General features: G+C 44.5%; 2 protein-coding genes across 2 annotated transcripts in view; one reads left to right on the top strand and one right to left on the bottom strand.

The window, feature by feature from the left end:
• Positions 1–5,431, top strand: part of UBXN4 (UBX domain protein 4) — a 63,185-nt gene extending 57,754 nt beyond the window's left edge. Inside the window, exon 13 of the mRNA XM_060257225.1 lies at positions 4,841–5,431. Within this exon, the coding sequence (XP_060113208.1) occupies positions 4,841–4,979 (139 nt within the window). The 3' untranslated portion in view covers positions 4,980–5,431. The remainder of the gene's footprint in view (positions 1–4,840) is intronic.
• Positions 5,432–5,663: 232 nt separating this feature from the next.
• LCT (lactase) overlaps positions 5,664–18,407 on the bottom strand; it is a 63,994-nt gene continuing 51,250 nt past the window's right edge. Inside the window, exons 13-17 of the mRNA XM_060257429.1 lie at positions 16,092–16,189; positions 12,680–12,814; positions 10,324–10,547; positions 7,674–7,910; positions 5,664–6,502 (exon numbers count right to left, since the gene is read on the bottom strand). Of these exons, the coding sequence (XP_060113412.1) occupies positions 6,288–6,502; positions 7,674–7,910; positions 10,324–10,547; positions 12,680–12,814; positions 16,092–16,189 (909 nt within the window). The 3' untranslated portion in view covers positions 5,664–6,287. The remainder of the gene's footprint in view (positions 6,503–7,673; positions 7,911–10,323; positions 10,548–12,679; positions 12,815–16,091; positions 16,190–18,407) is intronic.

Raw genomic sequence — 18,407 nt, forward strand, 5'->3', positions numbered from 1 at the left:
AAGGCAAGATAACAGTAATGGTGAGAGCCAGCATCAGCTTGATTTTATACACGTAAAGCAAACATCTCACAAAGCCACAATTCACATCTCAGGGCGCAGCTGTCTTCTCACCATCACTATCAGTAGAGAGGATGCCTCCCTACTTCGAAGGCCATGCTGTTCGGCTTCAAAGGGTCCCAGTGTGAGAATGTGCAGAGACAAGACATAATTCATTCTACAGCCCCAAATATTTTGGATACCAGTGGGGCAAGGTTAATTACTATCCAGGCACTCTGGGTTAAGCAGAGGTTACAACATGGAGTCAGTTTGGTTCACTTACAATACAGCTTTAAGGCACAGTAAAACTACCATACAGCATTGGTCACATTATAGGGGACCAGCAGCAAAGATACAAGTTCTGACAGGATGTTTGATGAGATAGAGGTTTGCATAGGTGAATGTTAGTCCATGAGGTAGATATTCCACTATGAGGTAGAGCTTGGTCCATGAGGTGGGTGTTGTGCTATGAGGTAAATTTTGGTCCATTAGGTGTAAAGTAGGTGTTTTGTTATGAAGTGGATGTTGTTTGGGTTGTGTGTTGGTCCTGCCCATCCCCTCTGGCAGAGGCAGGTGTATGAACCCAAACACTGTGGAGATGGAATGCTTATCTTCAGCAACAATGTCCTCAGTAAGGGAGGCAAGCTGGAGATGTTTGGATATGGATGGGGAGTGGGGAGGCTGGAAGTGCCAATTTTTGGTGAGACACAAGTGTGGATGGGGTGAGGCTGGATGTGATGATTCTTGGTGGGACACAGCTCTTGTGGAGGAAGCATTCACAAATACAAATGAGGTGGAGTGTGGGTCCTCAGCTGAGGAACCCGGCAGCTAACCCTACACTTGGCTTTAGCAGAAAGACAAATGGTGGTTCAGAGCCCTGAGCCAACCAGACACCGATGGAGACCCCAAACCTTAAAAGGTGTGTATGGACAGGGCGAGGCTGGAAGTGATGATTCTTTGGGGGCAGCAGATGTGGACGAGGCAGAGACTGGAAGCAGAGTCCTGGGGGGACACAAAGCCTTAAGAGGTATATGGGGGAGGGGGAAGCAGTCAGACCTAGAATGTATCTCACCAACGGGATAGGCCAGTGAGTGGCAGAGCAGCCCTCAAGCTGAAAGAAAGTCCTAAACAGTCCCAGGAAAGAGCTGCAACACCCAGAATCCATCTCCCCAATAGGGTGGACTGGTAAGTGGCAGAGTGAACATTGAGCTGAAAGAAGACCTGCCAAGTCCAAAACAGACTCCAAGTGAAAGCCCCAGAGATAGAGGCATATGTGGACAGGGGGAGACTGGAAGCAAGAATTCTTGGGGGAAAGATATCATGAAGAGGTGGATGTAGGGAAGGGGGAGAGACAGGGGTCCTGGATCTTTACTCCCCAAGATCCAGAGAAGGGTTGCCCTGCAGGGGGAGTTTGACCTTGAGAAAGGCCAACACATCTACCAGGATCGGGTCCAGGCATGAGCAGTGGGGGCTGAGGATGTCTTCCAGGTGGGAGAACACCTGCTCACTCTGGACACTGGGGGGGGGGGGCGGGAGAGGAGGCTCATGATCATGGAGGATGGGTCTGGCCAGATGGCAGCTTTGCGGGACCAATACTCCAGGAGATTGGAGTCAGCAGGCTCTGGGGGCTGAGCAAGGTACTCCCTCACCATCATCTCCATTGAGTCCTCTGCCTGTTCATCCTTGGCCTTCCCAATGTCACCAGCCATTGAGGACCAATACTGGGGATCCTTTCTGGTTGGGGGCTGAGGTGCTGTCTGCTGCTCCTCCTGCCCCCCCCCCCCCCCCAGTCACTTCCATCCCCTGTTCCCTCTGGCCATGTTGGTTCCCTCAGCTTCCACACTTTGCAGAGGTTCTGCCTCCATTGCAGGAGGTCTGCATTACAGAGAGCAATGCTACCCTTTATACAGGTGTCACAAATGCAGACCATTCTGTACTGAGGATGCAACCAGGTGGGCATGCCCACCCACAACTTCTCCACCAAGGCCCTGGCCCTCAGAAGAGCTGACCCCTGCTTCAGTGAGGAGGCCAGCCCCTGGTCCAGCCCAAAGACCAGGGGGATGACTTACCCCAAGTCAGTGGTGTCCTGAAATGGCTTCAGGATGTGCACCATTTGGGAAAGGGTCAGCTAGTCATTAGAGCACATGCTGTGCTCCTGTCCCTGTGCAGGATGGGCATAGAGGTGATGTCATGAACTGCACTTTTTTCTACACCAGACATGCAGTCATCATGTAGGTAGAGTTCTAGATGAGCCAGTGTTTGGGCTCCCCCCCCCTCCACCTGCCTCTTGCAGAGAAGTGGGCAGCCAGGCACTGGCAGGTCTTCAGCATGGAGCTTGTCTCCAGTGTGGCCACATCGCAGGTGGGCTTGACACTCCCCAGCCCAAAAGTACCCCTCACCATGCCAGGCAGACAAGTTCCTTGAAATGTGCAGCCATCACTGCCACCTGCATGTTGGCACCGGTGTCCATTATCATGTAGCCACTGACGATGTCACCCACCCACTCCCTCAGGCAAGCATGGGTCTCAGTGGTGATGTTCTTCTTGTGCTCTGCATCCATCCCCTGCACATAAAGCAGGACCACTTTGTAGCCCAGCAGCAAGACTTCCGCTTCCTCCTGCCCTGGCAGTCCAGAGACCAGTGAAAGGTAGCTGTGCTGCTGGCTACTCCATAGGTCAGCCGTGAAGTGCCTCATGCTCTAGACAGCTTGGCCTTGACCATCTCCACCACAGAGCAGTGCACAGAGTCCAAGACTCACTGGTTCAGGGTTCTCCATAAAGAGATGGAATACTATGGAGCAACAAAGCACAGCAGCCTGCAAATGCCTACATCCTCCACAATGGGCAAAGGCTGGCTGTCCACAGCAACCCTCTTACCATCAAGGCAAGTGATTGCCTCCTGGGCTTTCCCTCTTGCCCTTTTGTTTGGTTGAACCAACGTCCCCATGGGAATGACCTGGTGGAGGGTGGCCACTCCCACCCACAGCTCCCTCAGTGTGAGTCTTTATTTGATGAGGACTCACTCCCCCCCCCCTTTTTCCCTGCTGGAACAAAGTAGACCTCTTCTTCCCCCTTCTGGGCACCATTCTTTGCTCTGGAAGCAACAGACTTCGGTGTGCCTTTTGCAGGTGTCTGGAGGGTAGAGGGAGAAAAGTGTGTGTGTGGGGGGGGGGGGTTTCAAGCCTTCCGCATCTGGAGGTTGCACAGCTGGGTCATTGGGGAGAGTGCAGAAATGCTTCCAAAGTGCATCCTGCAAACAGGGACCCAAAATTGGAGCAGGCTGGAGACTTAGCTGGTGTAGTGTGGTGCTGGGCTGTGAGGAATGACAGACTCAACGTGGGAACAGCCCCAAGGAGTTGGGATGTGAAGGGGCTGGATGTTTTCCCACCACTCCCTAATTTACCGCTCTCAGACTCCTCCTCTGCAAACAGTTTTAGCAGCTGCTCTGGGTTTGTCAGTGCTAATAGCTCTTCTGCCTCCCAAGTCCATCCCCAATAACACATCAGGCAAAAGAGGCTCCTTGTCTCTTTGGTGATAATCTAGGCACCAGTGGGCTGACAGGATGGGCTTGTTCCACAGGGATGGGGAGGTGGATTTCTTCCCCCTGGGCCGAGCACCCCGTCTCCCACTCTCACAGTACAGAGGAGTGTTGACAATTAGGCAGGAGGGTGGTTCCTCAGCCGAGGAACCCACTGGCTGAGTCCCTCTGCCTGGTTGTATAGAGGGACGGGGTGGGCGAGACACCACCCCAGCTGGGGACAGGTGTGCCACATTCCCACTGAGAGCAACTGTGAGCCCTTGATCTCAGTAAGGAATGGCAGCTAATAACTAATTTAAATAAGGGAGTGCATTCCACAGCAATTGTGTTGGCATAAGATAATAATGTTTTATGGGGGGAAATGACCACCTTCTGCCTTTTAATGTCCAATGCAACTTTGCAGAAGTGAAAATATGCATGAGATTAAGCTAGTGCGGGGGTGGTCAAACTGTGGCTCTCAGAACCCCCATCACATGGCTTGGAGGAGGCATTTCTCTTTAAATCATTTCTCCAAGCCAGCTTTCTTTTCACCTCCCTCCCCCTCCTCCCATCCTTCCTTCTTGTTTTGCAGCTCTCAAACATTTTATGTTTATCTTATGTGGCTCTTACATTAAGTAGATCTGGCCACCCCTGGGCTAGTACAAGGTAATTCAGGAGTCCATAGATGGTGGCTTGACTTACTAGTCAACCAGTTTGTGGTCACCCATTCCACTAGTCCCATGATGGGCACAGAGTTTGAAGAAGAAATAGGGCATTCCTTCTTTGCCATCAGACTATGAAGGGAAGAAATAACAGGGGTCTCTCCCCTTACATCAAAAATGTCTGCTGTTTTTTTACCTCTCTAAAAACCTCAGTGCAACTGAAAGAGCCCTATGAGGTCCTAAAACTACCTTTCATGGACGATATAATCTTTAACTGTTAGAAAGATGGGATCTGTCTGTCCAACACTTTTTTCATTTCCTTACCAAAGGAAATGGAAATAATCCTTTCAGCTATGATTTAAAACCTGATCTGATTGCCTTTTATAGGAGGAATCAGGAGGAATCCAGAAAGTATATATCTCTTTAGGCTGTCTGAATTAGTGGAGGCTAGCATGTTCACTCTTGTAGTGTGAAAAGCCTGTATGCGATTAGAATCTGCCAGTTACCTTCCAGTACAACCATCATGAATTTTGCAAGGGAGGGATAGCATAGAAGAATGGCTGAATGAATGTACCTTGATATTCTATTCTAGGATGTTGTTCTCAGGTGGCCTTTTTCTTATTTAGGCAAGTGGTCAGGAAACGAGTACTGGAAAAGCGGGGCGAAGAATTCAAAAAAGAAGGCAAAATCTATAGACTGAGAACTCAAGATGATGGTGAAGATGATAACAATACTTGGAATGGAAATTCAACTCAACAAATGTAGTTTTACAAGTAAACTGTGTATAGTAATCATTGAGGTTTTCTTTTCCCCTTATTTGATTTAATTCCTTTAAACCTTCTGCTGCACAAAGTGGGCTTCTCTGGTGTGCTGCCTGAGCTCTACCTTATTCCTGTCATGGCACATGCAAGGTATTAATCCAAGAGTATAGCTGGATACTTGAATAGAACTACTGCCAAAGGCTCAAAGATTGTAAAGAATCCTAATCTTCCATTAGCTTTCAGAATTTCATACTTAAACGCCCTGTTGTCATCTCATATGCACTTTTTTTTCTCTATTGATCTTGGAAAAAACAAAATCCCAGGTGAAATTGACTAGCAGAAGCCATAACAACTAGTATATTGGATAACTTATTTTTCTTTAGTGCTTCTGCAACTACAAGCAAATTCTAATAGGTTTTTAATCTCTAAGCATTCAATAAAAGTTTTTCCAGTAAAGTCTAAGATCTTTATTTAGAAAAAGTTTTTCAGTACGTTTCCTGGCTCCTGCCATCTTTACATTATCCCCTCTGTACTTATTCTAATCTAGCTTTTGAAACAGGAAGGCATATGGGATGTATAAACACAAAACAGGGAGCTCATAATGACCATGAATTTACAAACAAGGCAGTAAATGATAAGTAAGAATGGGAGTCCACTGTGGAATCTGGAAGACTAATAGCAGCTTGTACAAACCATTGTAATGAGCAACGAAATTTACTTCTTCAGTCTTTTCTGTTCTAGTGCACTGGTGGCAGAGTTGGGTTGCTGAGCAAGATCATCTCCATTCCCTTGCCTTAATTCAGAAGCAGCAAGTTGTCAAGAAATATAACCCTGATTTGCAGCTCAGTTTTGATTGACCTCCCCACTGTTTTGCACTTAGAAGCCATTAAATTGAGCAAAATTTATTTGTATTTACATAATACATTTATAGGGCCTAGCTGGACTTCAGACAAAGATATACATATGGTTAGCGCAGAGGTCACTCACCCTTGTTAGTCAATAGCAAAACAGTTTCCTAAATCAGCCATACTCTAAAATATGCTTTCTGTTTCAAGCCCTGGGCTCCAGCTACTAGCAAATATTTCTGGCATCTCTTTTGTGTTCTTTGCATTGCACACTTTTCTGTTAAACTTATGTTGTTTCAGTTAGTATAAAGTGGTCCTGTAACTCTTGATCCCTGTGTTCATAATACAGTATCCACTTCATGTGCTAATTGAGGAAAAGTTCTAAGAAGTATACATTCTTGCCTTTGATACAACAGCTGTTTTAGAAACTCTGAATCTAGATCAGTTTACAATGGAAACAATACAGTTTACATTTTACTTAACTCTAAGGCAGTTCTTTTGTGGACTTTTTTGGTCATCCTTCTATATGCATATGAAAAAAGAACAAACAGTACTGTAGCCATTAGCAATAAGACAAATAGCACATAAAGGGCTATTTTTGCATCAGATAAAGCCAACTCCAATCCCAAAAAGTTCACCTTCTCTGTGGTTGCAGTATAATTAGGCGTAGAAGTGGTGGTACCTGCAAGAGAAATGTTAACATGAAAATACCATTGTCAGCAAACTACTGCATTAGAGCATCTGGAGAGGAAACCTATTTGTACTAGTGGCTTTCAAGCAGCAGGTGCCCGAAGTGCAGAGGGAAAAAAGCCTTCCCATGATCTTCTGTTTCTCAGCCATACTATTCAAGAGCCCTAAATGGTCATGTTAGACAAAGATAACACACAATGCAGCCTTGATACACTTAGTTCTGTATTGTAGCAGTACTTACATTCTTTGGTGAAAAGCAAGTATGTTCATACTACCTCACTAGGCTAAGAGCAAGAAGCATCTGAAGCCACATTACATTCTTGAGCAGCCCACTTCCCACAGTGGCTTCAGTCTATGTTGAGAATCTTTTACGCAAGTTTGTATAAAATGAATAAAGAAATGCAAGGGTGCATTTGTGTCCTTATATAACTGCTTCAGTGGGAAGTGGCTTAACATATCTAAACTATTGCATTTGCGTCTTTGAAAGCTGCACAGATCTTACAGGTGATGTGTAGATGGCTTTGGTTAAAAAACAACAACAACCAGTACCAGTCGTTCTTTTCTATGCTTATATGTAAAAAATTACCTAATGTTCTGCAAACCAAGGCAAAGCTAAATTTGGTTACTAGCCCCCCACATATGCAGATCATTTCTGTAGTCAAAAAGTTTTTGTAAGAAGAATCAGACTAAACGTTCCAGGATATCAAGCAGAACAGCAAAAAGCACTTAAATCAGTTTGTGAGAGCAAATGTGAACTCATTTCCACAGTGCCTGAGGAATAGGATTCAGTATAGAAGCCCTCTTGCCACATAGCGTCTTTGTTGATAATTTGTCGTGTATCTGATTCAATCTGCACAAGCTTCTCTAGCCCTTTCTGACAATGTTGCTGTGGGAAAATATTTAAAGAATAGCCCCACTCAAAACAATATGCACGGGCGGAGGCCATTAAAACCTCAACAGAGCAAGGGTCAAAGAAGTAAGTTTTGTGACCACTCATGCCACCCTCTGTTCTGCAGTCAAATAATCAACATTATATAAGACAATTATTTCCATACCAGGAGTTTGAACAAGCTGGGTCAGGGCACAGTATGCACAATTAGCAATTATATCTTCAGAAACATTTAGATGCTCTTTACTATCATTAATCCATACTGGTAATTTACCTTCAGCTTGTGTTTCCAGGCACAAATGAGGCCCAGTGGCTGGATCTGGAAAGCCATTACACTGAATGACGGATGTATAAAATTTTGAAGACTCCTTTGGAATCCTGGGTAAAGCTGGGTGTGTGTAGTTGGTGTAATGCAGCCCAAACCTTTCTGCAAAGCCCACTGCCCACTCAAAGTTGTCCATCAAGCTCCATACGGTATAGCCTCGCAAATCCACACCATCAAGCACAACTCCTGTACAGGCACACAAAATGGAGATTCACGGTGCAGGTTTGTGAATGTACAGTTCCATAATAACATCTTACAGCACTCATTACAGAGTGTTTGAAATCACAGGTTTGAACACACTTTGTTAACTTGTAAAAACGTTACCCTTTTTTGTACTAATTATGTGGTCAGGCAGAACCACCTTCCCCCATTTCAGCATGCCGCAGTGGTTAAGAATAGCAGACTGGGCTTGATTCCCCCCTCCTCCACATAAATACTGCTGGGTGGCCTTGGGTCAGTCACAGTATCTCAGAACTCTCTCAGTCCTACCTACCTCACAGGGTATTGTAGAGAGGAAGATAAGCTGCTTGATTGTAAGCTACTCTGAGACTCCTTCAGGTAGAGAAAAGGGGGGTATAAAAACATAAGGTATTCTCTTGTGTTTTTGTAGAAAGACTATTAATGAACATGGTTGTGGAACATGAATATGGCACTAACATGAATTTTTTGCACAGTAAGAGTGATCTATACATCCATCCATACATTCTGAAGATTTAAGGGCATTTCCTTCAAAGTTGATGGCAATTACCAGATTTCCATCACCTCCTCCTGTAGCCTCCAACTTTGCCCTTTATGCTGCTCCTAAAGGTCTTCTGACCTTCACAAATAAAATTTCAGAGGGCAGCAGCAGGAGGTAAAGATTGGCAGAAATCACCATAGCCGCCTAAGAAGACATAAATACTTTGGCTCTGCATGGCCAGACTGATCCTGTGTGAAAATTAGATCTTTTAATCTGTGTTTATAGCATGTTCCAAATCTATAGGACAGTCATGCATCTCTGGATAACACAGGAGGACCTGAGGCCCCAGTGCCACTACAAAAGGATGTGGCATACAAACACGGCTTGTGTGTTCAGACATCACAATAAACTGTAGCTAATAAATCAGTGGTGATGTCATCATGGTTTGTTGCAACATCTGAATTCACAAACCAGTTATAAATTATCAGTCCTGCACAGTCCTAACCACAGAGACACCCGTGTGGGAAGAACGGAAGTCAGAAAAGAGACAAGAAACTAACCAGCTTTAGGGGTGAGTAATTTTTTTCAGTTTTTTTCTCCCAAGTTCAGGTCTACTGGACTCAAAAAATTGTCAAGATTTCTGAAAAATCCCCAATCCAAACACCAACGAAGTATTCAGACCCATGACTTTTCAGAAATCCATTCCCCCCCCCCCCGGTCCAATAGACCCAAGATGAAAAAAGGGGGGGGAGGGAAACACAGCTGAGTGGCAGGGAGGAAATGACTCCCAGCCTTTCAGCCATTTTTCCTAATTTTCCCTGCCCAGCACTGCCCAACTATAGCTATGTCCCACAATGACCAGTGGATCCCTTCAATGACCAGTGCTGGCCCAAGGATTTTGGGTGTCCTGGACTAGGGTGACCAAGCTACCTTCTTCACACTGCAGGGAGTTGGGAAGATTGTGCCCAACTCCCCCCCCCCCCCAAACTACAGTGAGCAACTGCTGCCCACCTTACCCGATCTACTAGGCAAGACAGCAAGACTTGGCACCAAGCCCACCCTATCTTCAGCAGAAGGAAGGAGTATGCTCCCCATTGAGGGCAAGGAGCGCCTTCCAGGGCAGACCTTGATGCCACAGTAGCAGCCACAGGGAATGGCAGGGTGACAAGGCTGATTGGTGCCTCTCCACTATTGGTGCCCTAAGCAATTCCCTAAGGCTACCTAGTAGATGGGCCATCCCTGAGAATGACATCATTTCATGACATTATTATGGGCCTTTTTATCTATGGTAGTGATGGAGGCTGGAACAAAACTGCACTAACTCATCACCAAAAAAAAGACAACTTGCTGTATCCAATTTCCTGGATGTAATACTACCCAGAGCCTGCTATAATTTACTACTACACTAAAACATGAGCAGTGCTCTGTGCAAAAATGTAGGTTTACAACATGCTATGAATTCTTAATAGCTAATGGTGAATTACAGATGATCAGGTATTAGGTGATATTAACAGATCTGTTAAGGGTGCCCAAAATTTTGTTTCATTATTAAAAATCAGCTTGACACCAATAAGATTTTGGCCGGATAAGTAATGAGAGGCAGGGATTATAAATGCTTTGTTCATCCACTGTGTCTTCCCCTTTTGGTAGTTTTCCTCTCCATGCACACCTCAGGGCAGGGTTGTGTGAGCCATTGGGGGTAATCAGAACACAGAAATTGTAAGAGTCTTGTCTGCTGCTTTTCCACCCCAAATCTTTCCCTAAGCTGATACAAAAAAAGCATCAGATTTATTAAATGCATGTCAAAGTAGTTTTCCCCAAATAATCGTGTTACTAGGAAATAAGGGAAATACTAAACTAACACTGCTCAACAGTCCTCCATATTTCAGTGTTGATGTGTGAGAGGAACCCTGTTTGTACCTTTCAAAGCTTCATCAATGTAACTCTTTAAATAATGTATTCTCCAAGTATCATTGAAGCCAACATCGCCACGTTCTGAAAACCCATTCTCAGTCACATAAATAGGCGGATTATCGTATTCTTCCTTGATCCACTTCAAGAGCTTTCTGAAGCCAAACGGGGTCACCTTCAACCAAAAGGAGCCAGAGCCCAGCCAGCTGCGGTCTGCTATTGAGGCAACACCTCTGGCAAAAAAAACAACAACAACATGGCTGCTCTTTATATAAGATGGGACAAGACAGACTTGTCATTGGTATTTGCACCAGTGTCTACAAGGTCATGTAGGAGGTGTCATTTACTCGGCACGAACCCTGACCAGGGTGTGGGAAGAATTCACCCCCAGCATAACCTGTTGTGTACAATTATGAAGATAAAACAAACGAATAAAATCACTTGTTAGTACTGACAAATATAAATTATTAAATGATCTTTACCTGCCTACAAGATCAAAACTGCCATTGGTCTGATGTTTAGAAACCTAATCAGATGAGCACTCTGACAGTAAAGGAAAACATTTATACTGGCACTCTAAACAGCCTTCGCAGTGTAAATTCTGAGCAGCTGCTGATGCATCATGGAAGAACAGTGTTTTAAAAGTTTATTATATCAAATACTAATATGCCAGCCAGTTGCCTTCCTTCTTCTCTCTAACAGTGGTTAATCACAGACCCTGATAGAGTTTCAGTTATGTGCTCCTAATGACTCCTCCCTTTCTATATGAGATCCAGCTAGTTCAGTAGGGCCTGGCTGAACATCCCGGTGCAGATGAAGGCATGGGAGGCTGATTCCACACGCAGATAGTGTTGACTAGATTCACCTGCAAAAGGAATAGAATTTCTGAAAGATTCACCTACAAAAGGAATAGAATTTCTGAAAGGCTGGATCCAGAACAAGGCAGAGTCATTTTTAACTAGTTTAACATTGCTGCTATCAAAGATACTAATAGGAATGTATGAAGATTTACTGATTTATCTTCTTCCTTAGATGGCAGGTTTTACAATGGAGCGTGACATGCTCTATTCTAATCCTTGTCTAATGCAAGTCCTGGACTAGCACCCTATACTTCCTTACACACATACACATGGTATATTGCATACATACAGTTTTGTAAGGATTCTGCATTTGTGTTCACCATAGAGACGGCCTGCTAAAGGGTTGGGAAACTCAGAAAGTGGCATAAGTTTAGAAGAAGTCCCAAGTTCAAAAGTCTGAGAAACGCTGGGCCGCTATGGTAGTCAAGATATAGGGTGCGGGGATAGGGCCAGATACAAAATATACACAGAGACATCTCTACCTCCATACCCCCTTCTCAAAATTTGTGTGTAATTGTATGCATATCTCATGTACTTAAAAATAATAGCTCCTGTTAAGTTTCAGACATTGGGAAAGGGACAACTTGTTACTGTCATGAGTTGTACCCAAAAGGTCTCCATGGAGGCAAAATAAATTGTACACTCTTATTGCTGCCATGTTGGTCAAACAAGAAGTTAGGTCACTTCCACACATAGATTATGGTAATAATGTGTTTACTACATACTGCTTGAAGTGCTATAGATACCTGCAAATGCCACATTATCAGAGATCAGTTCAGGACAATAAAAATAAAGCAATGATGGTTATACCATGCAAGCCTCTGAGTTCTGTAATCTGTTCACATTCTTAGTGATAGTTTAGATTTGGATATAACTAAGATAGAACAAGTATTTTTAACCTCCACTATATTCTTATGATTAAGACCCCATGGCACAGAATAGTAAAGCTGCAGTACTGCAGTCCTAAACTCTGCTCATGACCTGAGTTTGATCCCAGCGGAAGCTGGTTCAGGTAGCCGGCTCGAGCCTTCCATCCTTCTGAGGTCGGTCAAATGACTACCCAGCTTGCTGGGGGAAAAGTGTAGATGACTGGGGAAGGCAATGGCAAACCACCCCATTAAAAAAAAGTCTGCCGTGAAAATGTTGTGAAAGCAACATCACCCCAGAATCGGAAACAACTGGTGCTTGCACAGGGGACTACCTTTACCTTTTTATATTCTTATAAGGGCAGAACAAGGCTTCTTTCGATATAATTATTGCCATCAAACTATAATGTTCCTATTCGATCAAAGGTCTGCTGCACTATAAAATCTTAGCAAAACAGTGAAAACTTTTCAAATTGCAGCAAAAATGCTTCTGTTCTGACAAGTACTCTCCTGGCAAAAGTCCCATCACAAAATCCACCAATTGGATCCTAAGAAATGCTATGTTTGTGTAAACCATGGTTTCATTATTTGGCACGGATAGAAACCCACACAGGTTCCAGAGGAGTACACAGGTCTTACCTATCAGCATCATAGGATGAAATAAAATCAGGATAGTTTAAATTGGATGCCAATACTGTGGTATAATGATTCAAGCCGAAGAAATCAAAGGTGCCTTTAATCCTCCGCTTTTCTTCTTCAGTAAATTCAGGCAGTCTGCATCATACACACAAATAAAAGTATCAAAGGAGAAAGAGCCTTGAATGGGCTGTGTGACAGAACTGGCCCGATTCTGCCTCCAGACGCGGTCCCGTCAACTCCCTTTTGATTTGCCAACTCCTGGAGGGAGCTTATCTTCTTCCCACCACTAGGGAACGCTGCCACCACCTGTTCAATTTATGGGTTCCTGACCGAGAGGAACAGGACTCCCAATCCCCCTTGCTGCCAGTTCTGCAGCCTGGCTTCAAGGTCCTCTGCCAACCCAACACCTGGTAGGGTTGCCAAGTCCAATTCAAGAAATATCTGGGGACTTTGGGGGTGGAGCCAGGAGACATTAGGGGTGGAGCCAAGATCAAGGCTGTGACAAGCATAATTGAACTCCAAAGGGAGTTCGGGCCATCACATTTAAAGGGATGGCACACCTTTTCAATTCCTTCCTTCCATAGGAAATAATGAAAGATAGGGGCACCTTCTTTTGGGGCTCATAGAATTGGACCCCCTAGTCCAATCTTTTTGAAACTTGGGGGGTATTTTGGGGAGAGGAACTAGATGCTGTACTGAAAGTTTGGTGACTCTATCTCAAAAAACAGCTTCCCCAGAGCCAGATACTTGCAGATCAATTCTCCATGATTTTCTATGGGAATAAATCTCCACAGGGAATAATAGAGTTCCCAGCAGACATTTCCCTCCCCTCCCCCTGCTTTCTGATGACCCTGAAGCAGGGGGAGGGTCTCCAAACCGGGGGATCCCCTTCCCCCACCTGGGGATTAGCAACCCTAAGTAAGTCCTCAATAGGCTTTCAGACAGCATGCCCATCTTCTTCTGCAGGTACTTTTAAAGCGAGAGACTCCTTGCTCTTTGCATCTCACCTGCCATGATCTTAGAGTTCGCAGGTCCCTCCAAGTAGCCCTATCAAGAGCAGAAGAAAACGCCTGGCATTTCTGCAATATGCCTACATGACCCAGAAGTGACACAGGCATGTCAGGGACGATTCTCTGGGTTTTGGGCAAAACTCTACGGTAGAATTTGCGCAAAAACCAGAGTGTTGCCCCTGACATGACTGTGTCACCTCTGGGTCTCATAGGCACATCACTGAAATGCCAGGCATTCCTTCCTTTTGGGGGTGTATTTCCCTGCCAACCAGCTAGCCAGTGGTAGAGAAGTGGGGCCTGGCAGTGGGGGGTCCCTGCCCCCACTGGGGGGTCTGGCATCCCTACATGGCCTCCTGCACTAAAAACCCAGAAAGGAGGAAAAGCTAATAACAGGACAGGCTGTCCACTGCAGCAGGAAAACTGTCCAAGAAGGGAAAAGACTCTGAGGAGAAAGAAGCTTTCTGCATGGGTGGGCTCTTCTGATGCCTGTCAAGAGCCTGTGGCCGCTTTCACCAGTCATGGATATGAGGACAATCACAGGTGGGCCAAGATAAAGAATAAGTAATCCAGCAGATGATGGTCAGAAAAGACTCCCTGGAAAACATGCACTGGAGTGAAAGGCTGAGTGGCAAACAAGTGCTATTCCTTCCTTTTCAGTGCTATATGGCAAGCTTTCTCCTAAAATGCTGTGCAGCCCTCCTCATAAAATACATAGTCATGGCTTCTATTTGCATGCAGAAGGATTCTATTGCCAGCATCTCCAGTTAAAAGGATTGGGCCACAGGCAGTGTACAAACCCTCTACCCAACACCCCGGAAAGCTGCTGCCAGTAAGAATAGACAATACTGACTCTGATAGATCAATGTTCTGGCTCAGTATCAAGCAATTTCATGTGTTTACACATATGACGTATGTGTTGTCACTTATGAAGTATGATGGATACAAATTTTATGATCCTCACCATGTTAGGGAAACTGCTCTCAAAATAAAGTTGGGGAATTAGACTGAGAGACAGCTAGCCCCTAAACGGAATCTTTGTTATCTGTGTATACGAGGCTCAACCGATCAGAGAGTCAATGCTCCATAAAGGACTCTAATTTAATAAAATCAATTGTGGTTTATTTTGAAACAATAGTTCGTTCACACAAGGTACAAAATCAATCACACATTCATACAGGTCTAGGAAAAATAGAGAGATCGATAGGGGAACATAAAAGGAATTGACATACAGGGCAATACTACCTCTCGCAGACTCCAATGGAAGGCTCCGATGGCGACGAATGAGGAAATGGGGGAAAGGTCCCGAAACTGATCAGGAATCGGGGGTGTTACTACCCAGCGGGAATGGGGGTTTACTGAGTAGAAGGCACACCTGTGGGTAGCTAGTCCACAGGTTATATAGAGTCACCTTAGTCCTGAGGGGATGGGAGGTGACTGGGAGTGGTAATGGGAGGTTCTGCTGATGACCAGGAAGGCTGGACATCGGCTGGACCAATGGTGGGTCAATGGCGACACCTGATTGGGTGTGTGCTTCAACCAATGAACATCACCTTCATCCTGGGCATCCTGGAAACTTCCAGGTTGCGACAGGGCCTGGGGCGGCTCCGTTGGTATCAATGTGGGAATGGTTGGGTGATTGGGAGGAGATGGGATTAACTGGGAAAGGGACAATAGAGAATCAGATATGCACCTAGGTATTCCGGTGTAGACAAAAGGGCTTGGTGGTATCAGGAGAGATCCTTCCTCTTTCTCAACTCTCCGGGGTGAAGACAGTTGTTTAGGAAATCACTGGGCAATCAGGATTAATAGTGGAGCCATTAATCCATTCATAGACTAGGTGGGTTGCTTGTGGGCTAGGAATGACTCAAGGTGTGTACGTGAGGTTTCCACATCGAAGGAATGAATCCCATCCAGGCAGGAAGATGGCTACATGTGGTGTTAGCAAAACACAGTGGTTTCCATGCTTAGCGCTTCACACCGTTCGCCTGGACAGCTCCGTGGCGGCGTAGCCTCCTCCTTACCATGGCGGGTTTCACGCGATGGCGGGGAAACATTAGAGCGCGGCTGCAGACACTCTGTGCCTGACTCAAGCGCTTATATACTTGTTAATAGGTACACGGGAGTCTTATGTAGTTCCTGGGTAGCGTCACTCGCATTCACTGGCCAGGCGGATGCAAGCTTACTTCTCCAGGCGCCCTGGCAACCATGTTTGTGACAGAGGGGTCATTTTCTCACAACCATTTCCCCACCCACCACTTTTAGAATGGATGGTGTATCCAAAGTGGCAGGTTTATCTGCCACCCTCTTCCCATTGTGCTACAGAATGATGGTCACAGCTGTGGCTTGCCATTCTATAAAACAAAACAAAGCAAAAATTCCATAAGGAGCTGTCAGTCTCTTACCGTGGTTGGCCCTGGCTTCTCTCTTGTATTCTCCTTTTCATCACCTCATTGTAGTCACCATTTTTGAAGACTGGATGAGCGAACCAACCAGCAAAGAACTAAGATAATGATTTTTTTTAAAAAATCATGTTAAATTAAGTAGTGTCTCTGAAACCAAGACTACTTGTTGAACCAACAGTAGCTAATTCTACAGATACTCATTTTCCTTTGGGTGTATCTTTGGCAGTTTGTTTTAAAGTCAGAGTGCAAACATTTCACAGCATATACAGTAATGGTAAATGACTAAGTGCTGGGTCTGGTTTGTGCATTTTTGTGGCCAGATAGCAGTACAGACTTGGCTGAAACACTGCCCAGGATGCAACACATGATTCCAATGCATTTAGGGTGGACAACTGCCTGGAAGGGGTGGGGGGGATGTCCGGTCCCTCTAATAGTGGCCTGTTATTTGCCAAGCAGCTATTTACTTCCAGGCCCGGAAAGACTTCAGCAGTCCATTTTTATACATTAAGCCTCTATTAAAGGGGCAAAATATTTTTTCCAGGCCTCTTGGCAACCATAATTGTTTGGGATAATAGAAGTCTGGCCTTGCCTTGATGAATCTCTGATGTAGAATTCTGGCCTTATCAGTGCACAAGACTTGCATGCTGGGCATTTTATTTATCTAGGAGATTTCTATGCTACTCTGTCAGAGTCCTAGTCAGGGTGATTTAGAATGAAAAAAATAAGTTATAAGAATAAAAACAACAATCCATTAAAAACAAGTAATTGGGGGACATTTTTAAGGCAACACAGAACCATTGTATACAAACCAAAGACCTTCTAACTCCTTTCCTCACCTCCCAGCAAAATATTTGGATCTAACTTAGTGAAAACAGAGTTGGAAATGACTGGTGCTTGCACAGGGGACTACCTTTACCTTTTTTTAGTGAAACCATTGAACCTGAGAACAGGCAGCCATTATAGGTAACCAAATAGGACAACATTTGACCAAACCTTGCTTGCAGGGTTGGCGCTTAGATTTGCCCCATAAGATGTCAAGCTCATGTCAAAAAATAACCATAGCCATAGATGTGCCTTACATTGCAATCCTATGTGGAGTTACTCCAATCTAAGCCCACTGATGTCAACAGGCTCAGACTGCAGTAACTTTGCATAGGATTGCAATATTCTAACAGGCGTTGTCAGTTGCTTCTGTGCTTGACTAAACAATGCTAATTATAGGAGCTGCTTATGAGATCCACTGGTCTTTTTTGATAACTCATTCAAAGTAGGACTGTTGTGAATATAAGAGGGGACAGAATTGAAAAGCAATTAGAAATGGTTAGGAAAATGTTCAGCAATTAAAACCACAACTGAGTAATGCAAAGTCTAGAATCCAGCCAATGGTAATGACCTTGACTGCCCTCAGCCCAGAACTCTCGTTTGAGAAATAAAACACATCTGGTATGACTATTTACTTTTTCCTGCCACAGCATCACTTGGCTCTCTACATTTACCCACAAACTACAAAAACTTGGTATTGAGGTGGACACTCTTTTCTTATGTGATGGACTATATATTTTAAGAACAACCCAACTAAGGTTTATGGATCACAAATACCAAAAAGTGTTCCCCTCACATCCCCCTGTTTGCTCTGCAGCCAATCTAGGTATACTCTAAAGACACGGGAAGATATCCCATTATTTTTTTACTTTAGATTCCCCATTCCATCGTCAGACTTTTACTCTGGCACATTTAAATCCCTTCCCATCAACAGTTCTCTTTGGTAGGCTTAGACAGATACCTCTCCAAAATAGATTATGTCCATGGAATTAGGAGTCCTTGATTATATATCCCATATTATTTTAGAATGTCCTTTCCTGGCCTCACAATGTAGACAATTTTTAGCTGAATTTTATGATCCTCACAACTGGCCTCACAACGTAGACAATTTTTAGCTGAATTTTAAGGAAAACTCTAACCTACTTTTTAGAAGATGTTAACCCCCACATTACTACATGTGTTGCAAACTTCTTAGTAGAAGTGTGTAAAATAAAATCTAGGCATACTACTGTATTTTAATTGCTGGGTGCCTACTCTTGATTAGTATTATTGGATGTCATTTTAATTGATTGCTTTATGTATTGTTCTTACTATACTTCAGGCCTTTGTAGCTACTTTTGATTGTGAATCATTGTTGCTTTTATGCCAATAAAGGTCTGACTGAACTGAACTACTTTTTCCTGTATTGTGTGTGTGTTTGGGTTGCCAACCTCCAGGTAAGCAGAGAAATCCAAAGCACAAGGCTTTCCATGAAAACCAGCCTCCGTACAACCA

Source organism: Heteronotia binoei, chromosome 16 (genome assembly GCF_032191835.1).
Source record: "Heteronotia binoei isolate CCM8104 ecotype False Entrance Well chromosome 16, APGP_CSIRO_Hbin_v1, whole genome shotgun sequence".
In the NCBI taxonomy this organism is placed as follows: Eukaryota; Metazoa; Chordata; class Lepidosauria; order Squamata; family Gekkonidae; genus Heteronotia; species Heteronotia binoei.